Source organism: Musca autumnalis, unplaced genomic scaffold, assembly GCF_047663935.1.
Source record: "Musca autumnalis isolate F117 unplaced genomic scaffold, ASM4766393v1 scaffold_2, whole genome shotgun sequence".
Classification (NCBI taxonomy): domain Eukaryota; kingdom Metazoa; phylum Arthropoda; class Insecta; order Diptera; family Muscidae; genus Musca; species Musca autumnalis.
In genome coordinates this window covers 235,716,211-235,736,483 of record NW_027411755.1, presented here as the reverse complement: position 1 = coordinate 235,736,483, position 20,273 = coordinate 235,716,211, and the positions used below count along the sequence as shown (strand labels likewise).

Here is a 20,273-nt window from a genome sequence, read left to right as displayed (position 1 = left end):
TTTCTCATTTATGAGCATTGTAGTTTCAGAATCAGCAAAAACTTCCGAGGTGTAAGCACCTTCCATTTAAATTTGTTAAGGCACACCGTGTACGTTTTTGGAATTACGGTTCTTGTTAAACCAATCCTGAAGATCACCTTATGTTCAATTGTCCAAATCTAATCCATTTTCGTAGTCCCACAGTCTTCAAGGGGTGTGCGATCGTAGTTTATTTTAACATACATTTCGATTACCTTTGAGTTTTCAGATAAGCAAGTGATTAACCTCTTGGATCCTTTGATGGCTCCAAGTTCTCCTTATTTAGGGTTCATTGCGATAAAGACTGACTCTATAACCGCAAAAATATGTTCAGAATATTTTCTACTGAACTTTCCGTTTTATCAACAATTTGTATTAATTTTAGACTTCTTATTGAAATTTTAAAGGATTTTATTCCCTTAATTTTAAATTAATAGATGAAGTGCCTTGGTTTACATGTGCTTGTGTTTTATTTAATCTATTTCACCACTGGCATTCTCTACATCCCTATTTCCAACCCCCTCCACACTCTTCTTTTACCGCTAGTAATTCCAATTAAAATTCGTTACAATTTCACAATTATATTTCAACGATTATCAGTGGCACGCACATATGGCTTACAATGAACGAATGAATGGCTGCATTTTGTAAAAATGTCTGCGGTTTTGGGTTTTGCATTTGAAACGTTGCATCGTTAGTCCAGCACCAACTCCTTTAATCTCTACCCCCTCCCCCTTTTTGGCATTTTTCATTCTATAACCACGACATTCAAGTGTCATTTAGCATTTTAACAAATCCATTGCATTTGGCCCTGGCCATCAGTCCAAACGTCATTTATATCATTTTACTTCGTTGCATTTCATTTGGCGGACGGGCGGATTTACTTGACACTTGAGCGAGTGTGGGACGGTAGGGACTTTGGTTGGTGGTCGTTGCTGCTGTTGCTTTACATTGCATTACATTATTATCCTCATTCTAAATTAATACTCGGGAATGAAAAATCTCATTAATTTTCATTACAGTTGAATTGGCCAACATCGATCCGATGTATCAATACAGCTTAGCCTGGTTTGTGGGTTTGTATACAGCCTCCATTGATAATACGGAAAAAGTCGATGATATTGTGGAGCGTTTAAAGGATTTGCGGGCACATTTCACCTATAGCTTATATGTGAATATTTGTCGGAGTTTATTTGAAAGGGTAAGTACAACGTTTCTTTTTTTTGTATAGATGTACAATTGGATTGTGGTTATATAAATTGGTAGAAGGACCGGTCAGTTCGGTTAGTTATAAAGCATATTTATAATTAAAAGCTAAACGTCACCATTATTAGGATTTTTCCAAGAAAAAAAAAACATAGATCGCCTTTCAGATTGCTTGCTAAAATACAGTAGACCGGTATTTCACTTTCTTTAAATATTCCCCCTAAAAGTATGCTCATCAATGTATGTTTTTGTGTACAATATGTGCAGTGATAATGTTAAATGTGAAGTATAGAGGGCGTTAAATCACAACATTGATTTTTTAAATTTTCGAATTCTGTCGAAAGAAAATAATTAACAGGGGCTCACTAGGAAAATGTTAATCTAACTTCTCTTTATATAAGTTTTTTACGAATATATTGGGACCTGTTACTGCTATTAACTCTAATATCTTTTATTGCGATTAACTTTGGCTGTAAAATGACTCTTAGAAGAGAACATGTGTACACATTTCTGAGGAGCATTAGAGAGCCCAGGCACTTGTCCTCGTACAAGAAGAAGAATAAGTTGTAATCTTCTTCCTAAACATTGTTCACTATAACTTTGTCCTACTGTATTTCGCATCGTTAATTGTCATGCCTCTGTGTATTTGATTTTATTCTTGTTGTTGTTATTCCTATCCTATCTTTGGCGTATTGGTTCAGCAGTTGTGGCTAATTAAGTTAATTAACAAAAAATATATATTCAAATTAATTTGAAAAGTTCACAAAACTGTTCATCGTCTGTTTGGAATTGTAAATTGACATTATGTAAATCGGCTTGTGGTGGTTATCCATAGTGACCATTTGTATTTGTCACGTTTTTTTGTTCCTGGTCGTGTCATTTGTCATTTCCACTTTGAAACATAACTTAATTGCAAATGTGGAGAATGTAATTGAACCACACTATTCCCAAATGGAAACTTAAACATATTAACATTTGAAGGGAGTTTGAGGGACTCAATAAGGTGTAGTGGCTTTTAATTTTACCGGAAAAAATCTATGGTAAATGAAAAGCACAGTAAAAATTAAGGAAAATGAAATTTGTAAAACGCGTAAGAATTGTTTTCAATATCTTGAATACAATATATATACTAAAATAAGTGAAATCGGAAATCGATTTAACAAGACACCATCAGACCAACAATCGTGGGTTTTAAGAGTATTTTTAGAAAAACGCATTATACCAAGAAACGTGTATTTTTTAATGAATAACCAAAGTGGATTTTTCAAATAATATTTTGGCAGTACCATCAGATCATCAAACGTGGATTTTTTAATAAATATTTTTGTAGGCCCCTTCAGAACAACAAACGTGGATTTTTTAAGAATACTTGTGGAGTCCCCTTCAGACCAAGAAACGCGGGCTTTTTAAAGAATATATTTGGAGATCAAATCAGACCAACAAACGTCGATTTTTAAAGCATATTTTTGGAGGATGAGCATACCAAAAAACGTCGATTCTTTAAAAAATATTTTTTGAGGCACTACTGGACCAACAAAAGTATATTCCTTAAATATTATTTTTGAGGCCTTATCAAATTAAGAAAAGTGGACTTTTATAGAATATTTCAGAGGCCTCATCAGATCAAGAAACATGGACTTTTTAAAGAATATTTTGGAGGCCTCATCAGACCAAGAAACCTGAATTTTTTAAAGATAATTTTGAGCCCTCGGGTGACGTAGGGGATGGAAGATACGAAGCAACGGTCCTGACCGGTTTTAACATGGCAAAGTCCAGGATTTATCTTGGTTCCTCTTTCATCTCAAGTGGACACTGACCTCCCCGTGGTGTCACCTGGGGAAGTGCCTTTAACACCCGTTAAAGGTAGTGAGCTAAAATGTGCCGCGCGTTCACCCTTAAGAACGTTAAATACTTGGGTTTGGGCGTCGGGTTAGTAACCCTCCCCTAGAAAACACAGCCTACTATGAAAAAACGAAAGAAAAGAAAAACAAACCCGTCTAAAGTTAACGAACCCCGCAAACGTTTTAAGGACCATGATCTGCGAATCTGCACCTGGAATGTTCGCACACTTTATAGAGAAGGTGCAGTCTTCGCATTGGCAGACGTACTTGAAAAGTACAAGGCCGATATTACTGCCATACAGGAAATACGATGGATTGGGAAAGGCGTCACAACAACACCTAAAGGTGACGCACTGTATTATAGCTGCCATGACGTAAAGCATGAATTTGGTTGCGGATTCGTAGTTAGTCGGAGACTAAAACATCTGGTATCCAGCTTCACCCCAGTGAATGAAAGACTTGCTGCAAATCGAATAAAAGCTAAATTCTTCAACATGAGCTTTATTTGTGCTCATGCTCCCACTGAAGAAAAGGACGAACAGACCAAAGATATATTTTACGAGCGCTTAGAAGAAACATATGACCGTTGCCCTGCCCATGACATTAAAATCATTCTAGGCGATTTTAATGCCAAAATTGGAAAGGAGAATATCTTTGGCCCAACAGTCGGGAAATTCAGGCTCCACAGTGAAACATCTGACAATGGTATGAGGCTGATAGACTTTGCAGCTGCAAAAAAGATGGTACTTAGCAGTACCAGATTTAATCATCTCGATATTCATAAGGGACCTGGCTGTCTCCAGATCAAAGAACAAATAATCAAATTGATCATGTTGTGATAGATGGAAGGCATTCATCCAGCGTGTTGGATGTACGATCGTTCCGAGGCGCAAACATTAATTCGGACCACTACCTTGTTGCGGCAAAGGTACGTACCCGTCTGAACGTTGCAAATAAAGCACGAACAGACACAACGCGGAAGTTGGACATCGATAGGCTGCAATTACAACAGATAGCCACAGCATATTCCACTCAACTAGCCCAATTGCTTAACGCGAGCACTCCTTGTCCCGATAACATAACAACACAATGGCAAAATATTGCCCACTCCATGCAAACTGCCGCAAAATCCATACTTGGATTCCAGAGACCTCCACAAAGGAATTCATGGTATGACCAGGAGTGTCGTGCTGCTACCGAAGAGAAAAATGCGGCATATAGGGCTACTTTACAATCAGTAGCAACGCGTAGCGCACGAGAGAGATATCGGGAGAAAAGGAGAGATGAGAAACGTCTTTTCCGCAAGAAAAAGAGAGAAATGGAAAAGCGGGAGTGTGAAAAAATCGAGATGTACAGGAGCCAGAATGAAGTCCGAAAATTCTACCAAAGAGTGAAACATCAAACAGATGGCTTTGGTACAGGCACATCCTCCTGTAGAGACCAGCAAGGTAATCTGGTAACAGAAACAGATAGCGTGCTCAGGATATGGAAGGAACATTTCTCCAATTTGCTGGTATCCAATAGTAGCGAAGACGATGATACCACAAATCCAATCCCAGAAGATGGTTTTGAATGTATACCGCCCGGCCAAGGTGAGGTAAAAATAGCAATCAACCGGCTGAAGAATAATAAAGCAGCAGGAGCCGATGGCTTACCAGCCGAGCTGTTTAAAACCGGAGGCGGCGCGCTGATAAGGTGTATGCATCAGCTAGTTAGCACCATCTGGCAGGAAGAACGCGTACCCGACGATGAGCATCCCATGCCCCGTCCACAAGAAAGGAGATAAGACTGTATGCTCCAACTATAGGGGCATAAGTCTTCTCCCTATTGCCTATAAGATAGTCTCAGGGATATTGTGCGAACGACTAAAGCCAATGGTCAACGAAATAATTGGACCATACCAATGTGGCTTTAGACCTGGCAAGTCCACCATTGACCAGATATTTACCCTGCGGCAAATCCTAGAGAAGACCCAAGAGATGCAGATCGACACCTACCACTTTTTTGTCGATTATAAAGCAGCATTCGACAGTCCCCTCCGATCAAAGGTATTCCATGCAATGTCTGAAGTCCGGCTTTGTAAGATGACTTTAACTGATACTGATCTCCGAAGAATTTAGTACCAAAAGAGGTTTCAGGCAAGGAGACAGCCTTTCGTGTGACCTATTCAACATTTTGCTGGAAAAGGTAATACGAGATGCAAATGTCAAAAGAAATGGCACAATTTACACCAATAGGCAAACAACATCAGTTGTGAAATAAGAAGAAGATTTGTATTGGCCAACAGATGCTACTATGGTTTAAGTAAGCAATTTAAAAACAAAGCCACATCTCGTCAAACAAAAATAACACTATACAAAACGCTGATACTACCCGTGCTAATGTATGGCTCCGAAGCATGGGTACCTGCGCAAGCAGATAAGGCAGTGCTTGGTGTGTTTGAGAGGAAAACTCTTCGAAAGATCTACGGGCCGATTTGCGTTGACGGTTAATATCGACGTCGTATGAACCACGAGCTATATAAGCTATACAAAGACATGCATATAGCTAAACGTATCGAGATGCAACGATTGCGTTGGCTAGGCCATATCATGATGAACCCGCTAAAAAGGCGTATGAATACATGCCACATGGCGGTGCACGCAGAATCGGCAGGCCTAAGCTTCGATGGAGCATACAAGTGGATGAAGAAATGAAAAGGCGCGGTATTCCAAAAAGTCAAGCGAAAAACAGAGATGAATGGAGATCTTTTCTTAGTTCTTACTAAGTAAGTAAGTAATATAAATATTGCGAGTGGTATCTTGAGACGGGCAGTCAGATGGAAATCAAGAATATAATTAATATACCTCCATTTGGTGGAGGGTACGAGGGCTGAACGATAACTATCTGGCCTAATAACGAAAACGCGAATATTTACCATCATAAACGGTTTTATTGTTTTCTTAAGTAGTCTCCAGCATGATTTATACACTTTTTCCTGCGCTCAAACCTATTGGCGAAGCACTTTTTCCACTCCGATTGAGACACCTCCAAAACATGGTTTTTGATCGCTTTTACAGCATCTTAAGGCAACAAAAATCATTGAGCACGCATTTTTTTCTTGATATGCAGGAATCAAAGGAAGCCATTGGATCCCCAGTCAGGGCTGTACGGCGGGTGACCCAATCAAACAGCCGCTGGTTTGAATCGATGTGTGAGAGCTCACATTGTCATGATACAGAATGATTTGTCTTCTCTTGTTCGTTTTTTGAATTTCTCAGGGGACTTGCAAACAAATTATAGTGTATCACTCAGAACTAACCTCCTATATTTCTCAAGCCGTATAGTCGCCACACGGCCAGTTTTTCTGAAGAAACAGTCAACCTTTTGCTTTGAAGTGCTTCTTACATGATCAACTTTCTTTTAATTTGGCTCGCTTTCGAAGACCCAAACGGCCCATTCCTGCTTTGTTTCAGGCTCTTAAGCATAGATTCGTCGCCTGTGACGATCTTATAAACGTCGTTTGAAGCACCGCGATCAATTTTATGCACAATTTCTTTGAACCAATTCACAGGAGCCTTTTTTTGAGTGATTGTCCAATTTTGCTGGATCTAACGAGAAAAATCCATTTTTGCTGCCAGGTGTTTATGTAATATCAAATGTTAGTTGGTGGAAGAAATGCCCAAGGATGCCTTTATCTCGCATTATCCGTTCATGCGCGGCATTTTGTTCTGACACAACGACCGATTTTGGGCCACCCTCACGACCTTCGTTCTTTGGCGAGTGCCGACCACGGTTGAATTCATTAAACCAGTTTTTCAAAGTCCTATAGGATGGTCTTTTGGCCAGGTAGTTTTCGTGCATTCCTCGTAAAAATAAGTGATTCAACTGTCTGCCATCTTGAGTAACAACCATATTCACATAAACTCGTATATAGATTTACTGCATTTGGGATACCTGAGAGTAGAGGTATTCCTCCCTTGTCAGTAAATTGTATTAAATAATACAGTTAAATAATATTAAGGAATTAATTCAATCATATATGACAATGCTTTTTTAATAAAATATTCGAAATTTCCTATTAAAACTTTTTTTATTTGTTACATCTACTGGTGAATTTCATCTGCATCAAATTTAATCAGATTTTCCCTATAAAAACGTTTTCAAGTCAACATTATTTAATTTTGAAAGTGTATTTAATGAATTCGCTGCATTACATTGCATTTTTTCTGCACAGAACTGTAATCGATTTGTTGCTGTTATTGGGCGTCGCCGCATTCCAAATTCTCTTTAGTTTTACATTAAAATTGCAACTTTCACTTACATGTCAAATGTGTTGATGTTGTTGTTTTGGTGTATTTGTTGGCCTTTAGGATATTGCATAAAATTGAAATTATATGTATTCGGAGAAAAAATGAAACGGAATGCAATTTTCATCACTGTCAAGTCAGTCAAGTGGAAAAATAAAATTCCAAAGCATCCAATGTGCATTCATTCATACACGAACAGTTACATATCAGTAAATTTCGAAAAGGGAAAAAAAGAAATGTATGTACTGGAAAAATATAAATGTAAGTTTTTGTAAAAAAAAACATTATATAAGGTAAGGTAAGGTTATAGGCGGAACGAATTTCAAACACACTCCTTCTCTAAACTTATAATATACTTAGGAGACATAAATATGTAATTATGGTGTGAAAAAGGAATTGAAATAGGGAGATTTCCTCCATATATTTGGATTATGTTAAAATATCTATTTTATTGTAAAAATTGTCCGAAATGTTCACTCCAGTTTTCTGAATTAAAAAATATTTGTATTATTCAAAATATAATTGGAATCTCATTGTTGAAGAAGAAATTTTTACTTGCCACTTCATTTTGACGGATATGTAAAAAAATGCTATTCAACATGCCATTGCTGTACATTGCATCAGTTTTGTAACTTTCTTCTCTATAAATAACAGTCACTACTACATTCCTTCCTGGCAATACACCCAACATATTTATGTTGTCAATGTGGTAAATGCTGGAAAATTTATTTTCCTCTGAGCTCTGTTTGTGCAGTTGTTTTACTATGTTTTGTGTTCTACACTTTGAAGTTACTGTTGTCACGAAGAGTACAAAGGTGTGTTTGTGTGTGAGGCACCCAGGTATATACATATTTTATATCTGTACTCCATAATGTGCTGTCAAGGCAACCCGGATGGGATGGATGTACGAATATAAATTCCATCGGTTATACATCACAGATCTGCTATTTGTTGTAAATAAAACAAAAACAGCATAAATGTGGGAAACAGTGGGAATAAATTTGAGAAACGTGGATTTTTTTAAATAATATTTTTGAAGAACCTGGATTTTTAAAGAATAGTTTTTGAGGCACGTGGATTTTTAAAGAATATTTTTTGAGGCACGTGGATTTTTAAGAATATTTTTTGAGACACTCCGATTTTTATGAATATTTTTGGAGGCACGTGGATTTTTAAAGAATATTCTTTGAGGTACGTAGATGTTTTACAAATCATTTTTGAGGCGCGTGGATTTTGTAAAAATAATTTTTTGATGCGCGTGGATTTTTTAAAAATAATGTTTTGAGGCAATTGAATTTTTTAAAAAATAATGTTTTGAGGCAAGTGAATTTTTTAAAAATAAATTTTTGAGGCACTAGGATTTTTGTTAAAAATAATTTTTTGAAGCACGTGGATCTTTGATAAAAATAATTTTTTGAGGCAGTTTTTGAGTGGAGATTTTAAGAATATTTTTTGAGTCACGTACAGTTTTAAAGATCATTTTTGAGGCATGTGGATTTTTTTAAAAAAATTTTTGAGGATTTTTTAAGAATTAATTTTTGAGTCACGTGGGTTTTTTAAATTAATTTTTTGAGGCGCATGGATTTTTTAGGAAAAAATTTATGAGGTACGTTGATTTTTTAAAAATATTTTCAGAGGTATGTGAATTTTTTAAGAATATTTTTTATGCACGTAGATGTTTTATAGATAATTTTTGAAGCACGTGGATTTTTTAAAATTAGTTTTATGAGGCACGTGGATTTTTTAAAATTAGTTTTATGAGGCACGTAGATTTTTTAAAATTAGTTTTATGAGGCACGTGGATTTTTTAAAATTAGTTTTATGAGGCACGTGGATTTTTTAAAATTAGTTTTATGAGGCACGTGGATTTTTTAAAATTAGTTTTATGAGGCACGTGGATTTTTTAAAATTAGTTTTATGAGGCAAGTGGATTTTTAAAATTAGTTTTATGGGGCACGTGGATTTTTTAAAATTAGTTTTATGAGGCACGTGGATTTTTTAAAATTAGTTTTATGAGGCACGTGGATTTTTTAAAATTAGTTTTATGAGGCACGTGGATTTTTTAAAAATAATTTTTTGAGGCACGTGGATTTTTTAAAAATAATTTTTTGAGGCACGTGGATTTTTTAAAAAAAATTTTTTGAGGCACGTGGATTTTTTAAAAAAAATTTTTTTGAGGCACGTGGATTTTTTAAAAATAATTTTTTGAGGCACTTGGATTTTTTAAAATAATTTTTGGAGGCACGAAGATTTTTTAAAAACAATTTTTTGAGGCTCGTGGATTTTTTAAAAAAAATTTTTTGAGGAACGTGGATTTTTTAAAAATAATTTTTGGAGGCACGGAGATTTTTTAAAAACAATTTTTTGAGGCTCGTGGATTTTTTAAAAATAATTTTTTGAGGCACGTGGATTTTTAAAGATCATTTTTGAGGCACATGGATTTTTTAAAAATAATTTTTTGAGGCACGTGGATTTTTAAAGATCATTTTTGAGGCACATGGATTTTTTAAAAATAATTTTTTGAGGCACGTGGATTTTTTAAAAATATTTTTTAGAGGCACGTGGATTTTTTTAAAAATAATTTTTTGAGGCACGTAGATTTTTTAAAAATAATTTTTTGTGGCACGTGATTATTTTTTAAGGCTATTTTTTGAGGTCCGTGGATCTTTAAAGAATAAATTTTGAGGCCCTGGGATTTTTAAAGAATATTTTTTAGGCCCGTAGATCTTTAAAGAACATTTTTGAGGACCTTGGTTTTTTAAAGAATTTTTTTGAGGCACGCGGATTTTTAAAGAATTTTTTTGAGGCACGTGGATTTTTAAAGAATTTTTTTTGAGGCACGTGGATTTTTAAAGAATTTTTTTGAGGCACGTGGATTTTTGAAGAACATTTTTTTAAACACGTGGACTTTTAAAGAATATTTGTTGAGGCCCGTGGATTTTTAAAGAATATTTGTTGAGGCCCGTGGTACTTGAAGAAAATTTTTTGAGGCCCTTGGATGTTTAAAGAATGTGTTTTGAGGCACGTGGATCTTTAAAGAATATTTTTGAGGCCCTTGGATTTTTAAATAATATTATTTGAGGCACGTGGATCTTTAAAGAACATTTTTGAGGCACGTGGATTTTTAAAGAATTTTTTTGAGGCACGTGGATTTTTAAAGAATTTTTTGAGGCACGTGGATTTTTAAAGAATTTTTTTGAGGCACGTGGATTTTTAAAGAAAATTTTTGAGGCACGTGGATTTTTAAAGAATTTTTTTGAGGCACGTGGATTTTTACAGAATTTTTTGAGGCACGTGGATTTTTAAAGAATTTTTTTGAGGCACATGGATTTTTAAAAAATTTTTTGAGGCACGTGGATTTTTAAAGAATTTTTTTGAGGCACGTGGATTTTTAATGAATATGTTTCGAGGCACGTTTATTTTTGAAGAAAATTTTTTGAGGCACGTGGACTTTTAAATAATATTTGTTGACGCCCGTGGATTTTTAAAGAATATTTGTTGAGGCCCGTGGATTTTTAAAGAATAATTGTTGAGGCCCGTGGTACTTGGAGAAAAATTTTTGAGGCCCTTGGATGTTTAAAGAACGTATTTTGAGACACGTGGATCTTTCAAGAAAAATTTTTGAGGCCCTTGGATGTTTAAAGAATGTATTTTGAGACACGTGGATCTTTCAAGAAAAATTTTTGAGGCCCTGGGATTTTTAAAGAATATTTTTTGAGGCCCGTGGATGTTTGAAGACAATTTTTTGAGGCCCTTGGATGTTTAAAGAATGTGTTTTGAGGCACGTGGATCTTTAAAGAACAAATTTTGAGGCCCTGGGATTTTTAAAGAATATTTTTTAGGCACGTGGATTTTTAAAGAATATTTGTTGAGGCCCCTGGATTTTTAAAGAATATTTGTTGAGGCCCGTGGATTTTTAAAGAATATTTGTTGAGGCCCCTGGATTTTTAAAGAATATTTGTTGAGGCCCGTGGATTTTTAAAGAATATTTGTTGAGGCCCGTGGATTTTTAAAGAATATTTATTGAGGCCCGTGGATTTTTAAAGAATATGTTTGGAGGCACGTGGATTTTTGAAGAATATTTTTGAGGTCCGTGGATTTTTAAAGAATATGTTTGGAGGCACGTGGATCTTTTACGATTTTTTTTGTGACACTAGGATTTTTAAAGAATATTTTTTGAGGTCCGTGGATCTTTAAAGAATAATTGTTGAGGCTCGTGGATTTTTAAAGAGTATTTTTTGATGCCCTTGGATTTTTAAAGAATATGTTTTGAGGCACGTGGATTTTTAAACAATATGTTTTGAGGCACGTGGATCTTTAAAGAATATTTTTTGTGGCACGTGGATTTTTAAAGAATACTTTTTGCGGCCCGTGGATCTTTAAAGAATACTTTTTGCGGCCCGTGGATCTTTAAAGAATACTTTTTGCGGCCCGTGGATCCTTAAAGAATACTTTTTGCGGCCCGTGGATCTTTAAAGAAAAATGTTTGAGGACGTGAATTTTCAAAAATTTTGAAGAATAGTTTTTGAGGCTCGTGGACTTTTAAGGATTAATTTAAGGCACGGGGATTTTTTAGGAATATTTTTTCAGCACCATGGCTATTTAAAGAATATTTGTTGAGGCCCGCGGATGTTTGAAGAACATTTTTGAGGCCCTTGGATGTTTAAATAATGTGTTTTGAGGCGCGTGGATTTTTGAAGAACATTTTTGGATCTTTAAAGAAAATTTTGTGAGGCCCGTGGATCCTTAAAGAATTTTTTTTGAGGCACTTTAATTTTTGAGGAATATGTTTTGAAACACGTGGATTTTTGAAGAACATTTATTGAGGCCCGTATATTTTTGAAAATATGTTTTGAGTCCCGAAGACTCTTAAAGAATAGTTTTGAGGCTCGTTAATTTTTAAAGAATATTTTTTGAGGCCCGTGGATGTTTGAAGAACATTTTTGAGGACCTTGGATGTTTAACTAATGTGGTTTGAGGAACGTGGATTTTTGAGGCCCTTGGATATTTAAAGAAAATGTTTTGAGGCCCGTGGATCTTTAAAGATCTTTTTGAGGCACTTTAATTTGTTAAGGAATATGTTTTGAAACACGTGAATTTTTAAAGAATATTTTTGAGGCCCGTGGATCTTTAAAGAATATTTTTGGTGGCACGTGCATTTTTGAAGAATATTTTTTGAGGACGTGAATTTTCAAAATTTTTAAGAATAGTTTTTGAGGACGTGAATTTTCAAAGTTTTTAAGAAAAGTTTTTGAGGCCCGTGGATTTTAAAGGATATATTGAAGGCACGTGGTTTTTAAGGAATATTTTTTGAGGCCCGTGGCTATTAAAAGAATATTCGTGAGGCATGTGGATTTTTAAAGAACATTGAGGCCCATGGATTTTTAAAGAATATGTTTTGAGGCTCGTGTATTTTTGAAGAATATATTTTGAGGCCCTAGGATTTTTAAAAAATATTTTTTAGGCCCGAAGATTTTAAGAGAATATTTTCTGAGGCCCCTGTACACGTGAATTTTTAAAAATTGTTAAGAATATTTGTTTAGGTCCTTGGATTTTTAAAGAATATTTTTTGAGGCACGTGAATTTTTAAAAGTGTTTAAGAATATTTTTTAAGGCACATGGATTTTAAAAAATATTTTTTGAGGCCTTGAATTTTTAAAGAATATTTTGTAAGGATAGTGAATTTTTAAATAATGTGAGGCTCATTGATTTTTAAAGAAGATTTTTTGGGGCAAGTGGATTTTTGAAAAAATATGCAGTAGATCATGAAACATGGTTTGTTACGAGTGACCACTGTTATTGTGCTATATCGCATTGTTAGCTATTTACTCTTTTGTAAATATGTGTGAACGTTGTTTGTCTGTATTTCGTTTTTGCTCACATTTGTACACATGAAATGAATGCAGGTGCTTGGTGTATACATGCTAAAACTATGTAGATATTTGTGTATGTGTGTGCGTTTGTTTGAGTGTGCCGGAATGAAGCACTACAAAAATGCGGATGTGCGCCATTTTATGCACTTTAAAGTCTTAATTGCTGCAAATGACGTTAACGCTTACTTTGCTCTCTAAGTGGTTTTAATGGAAACATTATGAAAATATCCAACGAAAATGAAGCAAGTGTTGTGGATAGGTGAAGGGATAGGAGGATGGAGGATGGAATGCAGACAGTAAAAGAGTAAATAAGTGATGGCAGTTAGTTTTGAACAAAAACATTTATTGTAACCAAAAAATTTAGCAAATTGTTTTGTAGCGGCTTGTTTTTCATTCGAGGCATTTAAATGTGTTTTTAATGTCCTCGCTTAAGTAAAAAACAACTTCTTTAAAACTATGTTCTCCAAAAAAAAAGACAAAAATTAATGCCTTCACAAATGCTGTGTGTTTTAATTAAATTTCACAAAGACAAAACCCCAACAACCACATCAAACGGATAAAACGAACTGCGCGCTATAGTGGATGGAGGTGGTTTCTTGGTTGGTTGGTTGGCGCTTGTGTCTGTTGACAGTGACAAAGGGCCATAATTATCTTCCTTGGTTGTTGTTGTTGTTGTGAAAAGCATCTCTCATTTTCCTCTTGTGTAATGTAAGCCATGTGTGAAATGAGTTTATACCACCACGAATATTGTCTTGTCTGAATATCCTTCTATCCGCACACCCGCACCTTATTAAGAAGACACCAAAAATTGTGCTTAAATTTGCATTTTCTATAAAACCTCATAAATCTCAAGGAATTTATGAGGTGGCGGCTGGCTGATACGCATCATCTTAATGAAAACATCATATCATCCATGTAAAACAAATTGCAAAAGTTTTTCTTCGTTGCCGGATTGGTGGGGGTGGGGTAGAGACAGATTACCTGTAAGAGCAATAAATTCTCATCATATTTTTTATTGCCATGACCATTTGTTGGCATTTTTTTTTTGATTCGTTGGCTAGATACGGGAAAAAGGAATACCAAAAGGACTGAAGGTAGTGGTTTTTATTTTTCTCAGCATGGCTTCACTTATTACGAAGCATTGTTTCCCTCTCTACGCATATGTTCGTGGCAATATATTAGAGTAGAAGTAAGCAACATTATATTTCGTATCTTTTCAATCGTAATATCGTTTTTTCTCCAACCATATACCCACTAGGAAATCGTATACACTTCGTACAACAATAAATTTATATATATTCTTGCTTATTTAGCACTTTTACACAACATTCGACGGTATATGACTTTCCTATTCAAAAAGATTATATTTTTGACAAAAGTAAAATCACGGGATATTAGGTAGTTTCAGACTGGGCAAGGATTTCTAACACTGTTTAACGAGAGGAATTGATAGGCTTAACGCTAAACTAAGTAAGTTTTAGGATATTGCCGAATTAGCTGATAAAGACAAGTAAGCCAAGAGGACATTACCACCAACGGCCTACATGGCAGCGGAGGAGGTACTTAAAAGGATGGACATAGTCCATTATGGAAATGGATTTTTTGGAGTATTTTTTTACGATAGATATCGCATCCATTACTCATTTTAGTGGGTCATCGTATAAAATTTGGACCAGTATGCCAGAAAGTATGGACTAGTCCTCGGAAAACATAATATCGTTGTAAACAGGATCACAAGTAGCAGCATCGATATACATTTCCAAAGGATCTTCGAACAGACCCTAAACTGCACTTAGACACAAATGTTGAACTTATGTGGGGGAGGTACCTTAAGGAGAGGATCGATATGGGTCATTTTAGAAGTTATTTATTAAGTGACTTCTTTTAAATATGGGGGGAAAGTACCGGAAGTTGTTTACCGGTATTGGCCATCTTCGAACTGAAACTAACTTTTGACTTGAACTTTTGTACAGTAAAAGTCATATCCGGTGAACTTTTGTAAAGGAAAAGTCATCTCCAGTGAACTTTTCTATAGGAAACACACTTTTGTGTAGGAAAAGTCATATCCGGTGAACTTTTCTATACGAGAAGTCATCTCCGGTGAACTTTTCTATAGGAAAAGTAATTTCCGGTGAACTTTTCTATAGGAAAAGTCATTTCCGGTGAACTTTTGTGTAGGAAAAGTAATCTCCGGTGAATATTTGTATAGGAAAAGTCATCTCCGGTAAAGTTTTTTTTATAGGAAAAGTCATATCCGGTGAACTTTTCTATAGGAAAAGTCATCTCCGGTGAACTTTTGTATAGGAAAAGTCATCTCCGGTAAAGTTTTTTATAGGAAAAGTCATCTCCGGTGAACTTTTGTATAGGAAAATTCATCTCCGGTAAAGTTTTGTATAGGAAAAGTCATCCCCGGTGAACTTTTGTTTAGGAAAAGTCATCTCCGGTGAAGTTTTGTGTAGGAAGAGTCATCTCCGGTGAACTTTTGTGTAGGAAAAGTCGTTTCCGGTGAACTTTTGTGTAGAAAAAGTCATCTCTGGTGAACTTTTCTATAGGAAAAGTCATCTCCGGTGAACTTTTGTATAGGAAAAGTCATCTCCGGTGAACTTTTGTATAGGAAAAGTCATCTCCGGTAAAGTTTTGTATAGGAAAAGTCATCTCCGGTGAAGTTTTGTATAGGAAAAGTCATCCCCGGTGAACTTTTGTTTAGGAAAAGTTATCTCCGGTGAACTTTTCTATAGGAAGAGTCATCTCCTGTGAACTTATGTATAGGAAAAGTCATCTCAGGTGAACTTTTGTGTAGGAAAAGTCATTTCCGGTGAACTTTTGTGTAGGAAAAGTCATCTCCGGTGAACTTTTGTGTAGGAAAAGTCATCTCCGGTGAACTTTTGTATAGGAAAATTCATCTCCGGTGAACTTTTCTATAGGAAGAGTCATCTCCGGTGAACTTTTGTATAGGGAAAGTCATCTCCGATGAACTTTTGTATAGGAAAAGTCATCTCCGGTGAACTTTTGTATAGGAAAATTCATCTCCGGTGAACTTTTCTATAGGAAAAATCCTCTCCGGTGAACTTTTGTTTAGGAAAAGTCATCTCCGGTGAACTTTTGTGTAGGAAAAGTCATCTCCGGTGAACTTTTCTATAGGAAGAGTCATCTCCGGTGAACTTTTGTATAGGAAAATTTATCTCCGGTGAAGTTTTGTATAGGAAAAGTCATCCCCGGTGAACTTTTGTTTAGGAAAAGTCATCTCCGGTGAACTTTTCTATAGGAAGAGTCATCTCCTGTGAACTTATGTATAGGAAAAGTCATCTCAGGTGAACTTTTGTGTAGGAAAAGTCATTTCCGGTGAACTTTTGTGTAGGAAAAGTCATCTCCGGTGAACTTTTGTGTAGGAAAAGTCATCTCCGGTGAACTTTTGTATAGGAAAATTCATATCCGGTGAACTTTTCTATAGGAAGAGTCATCTCCGGTGAACTTTTGTATAGGGAAAGTCATCTCCGATGAACTTTTGTATAGGAAAAGTCATCTCCGGTGAACTTTTGTATAGGAAAATTCATCTCCGGTGAACTTTTCTATAGGAAAAATCCTCTCCGGTGAACTTTTGTTTAGGAAAAGTCATCTCCGGTGAACTTTTGTGTAGGAAAAGTCATCTCCGGTGAACTTTTCTATAGGAAGAGTCATCTCCGGTGAACTTTTGTATAGGGAAAGTCATCTCCGGTGAACTTTTGTATAGGAAAAGTCATCTCTGGTGAACTTTTGTGTAGGAAAAGTCATATCCGGTGAACTTTTCTATAGGAAAAGTCATCTCCGGTGAACTTTTCTATAGGAAAAGTCATTTCCGTTGAACTTTTCTTTAGGAAAAGTCATCTCCGGTGAACTTTTGTATAGGAAAAGTCATCTCAGGTAAAGTTAGTTATAGGAAACGTCATCTCCGGTGAACTTTTGTATAGGAAAAGTCATCTCCGGTGAACTTTTGTTTAGGAAAAGTCATCTCCGGTGAACTTTTGTGTAGGAAAAGTCATCTCCGGTGAACTTTTCTATAGGAAGATCCATCTCCGGTGAACTTTTCTATAGGGAAAGTCATCTCCGGTGAACTTTTGTATAGGAAAAGTCATCTCTGGTGAACTTTTGTGTAGGAAAAGTCATATCCGGTGAACTTTTCTATAGGAAAAGTCATCTCCGGTGAACTTTTCTATAGGAAAAGTCATCTCCGGTGAACTTTTGTATAGGAAAAGTCATCTCCGGTAAAGTTTGTTATAGGAAACGTCATCTCCGGTGAACTTTTGTATAGGAAAAGTCATCTCCGGTGAACTTTTCTATACGAAAACTCATCTCCGGTGAACTTTTGCATAGGAAAAGTCATCTCCGGTGAACTTTTGTTTAGGAAAAGTCATCTCCGGTGAACTTTTGTGTAGGAAAAGTCATCTCCGGTGAACTTTTGTATAGGGGAAGTCATCTCCTGTAAACTTTTGTATAGGAAAAGTCATCTCCGGTTAAATTTTTTTATAGGAAAAGTTATCTCCGGTGAACTTTTGTATAGGAATCCACATGAGTCTATTTTTGAGTGATTGACCATTTTTGCTGGATCTAGCGAGAAAAATCCATTTTTGCGGCCAAGTGTTCATGCAATATCAAATGTTGGTTGGTTGAAGAAATGCCCGACGGTGCCTCCATCTCTCAGTATACATATTACATGGCGATCTTGCATTATTCGTTCACGCACAGCATAAATTTTTTCAAGCACAACGTCCGATTTTGGTCGACCCTCATGACCTTCGTTTTTTGGCGAGTGTCGGCCACGATTGAATTCATTAAATCAGTTTTTTATAGTGCTATAGGATGGTCCTTTATCGACTTATAAAGATTTAATTTGATCGATGCATTCTTGCCGTGATTATTCACGTCGAAAGTTGTGAAAAATTATCGGACGAAAATGTTCCCAAGTAAATCCCATTTTTTTTTTTTGCAAAGTGATTTTTTCAAGTCACTGTGAACAACCCAACACATGGATCAAACTGTCCTGAGTACGCTTAGGCAAAAAACTGTCAAACTTTCTAAAAAAATGTCAAATGACGCCTGACGACATTGTGTGTTGTTTAGGCCAGATAGTTTTCTAGTGCTCCTCGTACATTTTCATACGGGCAAAATGTGTCTCAGCGAAATAATGGTTTTACACCAAATCCTTTTCAAACAATTTGGAGTCGATTTAGTCATGTTCTTCCGTATGTCGGTCTGGCTGGATGGCTGGCTGGAGCGCACGATAACTCTCGAACAGATCAGTCGATTGCGTTCAAAATTTGGCCTTAGTTATATTTTGTCCAAACTTAGTTTAAGTTCGAAGATGGGTTATATAGGTCCACTCCTTCCGGTACCTCCACCACAAAAGTTCAAAAATGTTCAGAAAAATTTTGCGCACGATAACTCTTGAAGGGAGTAACCGATTTGGTCTATACTTTGAATTTCGTGGTCCACAATACGGTTCACTCCTTCGAGTACCTACTTACTTACTTAGCTGGCCCATTACAGAACATTTGTTCCATAGACCGAACTAAGAAAAGATCTCCAATTCTCTCTGTTTTTCGCTTCGCTTTCTGGAATACCGCGCCTTTTCATTTCTTCATCCACTTGTGTGCTCTATCGAAGCTTAGGCCTGCCGATTCTGCGTGCACCGCCATGTGGCATGTATCCATACGCCTTTTTAGCGGGTTCATCATCGCTCATTCTTATGATATGGCCTAGCCAACGCAATCGTTGCATCTCGATACGTTTAACTATATTCATGTATTTGTATAGCTGATGTAGCTCGTGGTTCACACGACGTCGATATTCACCGTCAACGCAAATCGGCCCGTAGATCTTTCGAAGAAATTTCCTCCAAACACACCAAGCACTGCCTTATCTGCTTGCGCAAGTACCCATGCTTCGGAGCCATACATTAGCACGGGTAGTATCAGCGTTTTGTAAAGCGTTATTTTTGTTTGACGAGATGTGGCTTTGTTTTTTAATTGCTTACATAAACCATAGTAGCATCTGTTGGCCAATACAATTCTTCTTCTTATTTCACAACTGATGTTGTTTGTTGTGTTTATGGCAGTGCCGAGGTAGACGAAGTCTTTAACTACCTCAAAATTATAGGTACCAACTTCCACAGTTGGTCCGAGCTCTATGGACGCTTTGCGCATCGACACCATCAATTTGGTCTTTTCGCCGTTTACCGCCAGACCCACTTTCGCAGATTCTGCTTCGACCTTCCTAAAGGTAGCAGTTACTTCCTTTACTGATCGTCCCATGATGTCTATGTCATCAGCATAGGCAAGTAACATGTGGCTATTGGTGTAAATTGTGCCATTTCTTTTGACATGTGCATCTCCTATTACCTTTTCCAGCAAAATGTTGAATAGGTCACACGAAAGGCTGTCTCCTTGTCTGAAACCTCTTTTTTTGGTACAAAACTCTTCGGAGAGGTTCTTTCCAATTTTAACTGAGGACCTAGTATCCGTTAAAGTCATCTTACAAAGCCGGATGAGCTTTGCGGGGATACCAAATTCAGACATTGCGTGGAATACCTTTGATCGGAGGGGACTAATACTAATACTAATACTAATACTAATACTAATACTAATACTAATACTAATACTAATACTAATACTAATACTAATACTAATACTAATACTAATACTAATACTAATACTAATACTAATACTAATACTAATACTAATACTAATACTAATACTAATACTAATACTAATACTAATACTAATACTAATACTAATACTAATACTAATACTAATACTAATACTAATACTAATACTAATACTAATACTAATACTAATACTAATACTAATACTAATACTAATACTAATACTAATACTAATACTAATACTAATACTAATACTAATACTAATACTAATACTAATACTAATACTAATACTAATACTAATACTAATACTAATACTAATACTAATACTAATACTAATACTAATACTAATACTAATACTAATACTAATACTAATACTAATACTAATACTAATACTAATACTAATACTAAT

General features: G+C 35.9%; 1 protein-coding gene across 1 annotated transcript in view; it reads left to right on the top strand.

Annotated features, from left to right (window-relative positions):
* The window catches only part of Dhc36C (Dynein heavy chain at 36C), a 179,390-nt gene that overhangs the window by 102,281 nt on the left and 56,836 nt on the right, over positions 1-20,273 (top strand). Inside the window, exon 24 of the mRNA XM_073971035.1 lies at positions 1,041-1,219. Coding sequence (XP_073827136.1) covers positions 1,041-1,219 — 179 coding nt within the window. The remainder of the gene's footprint in view (positions 1-1,040; positions 1,220-20,273) is intronic.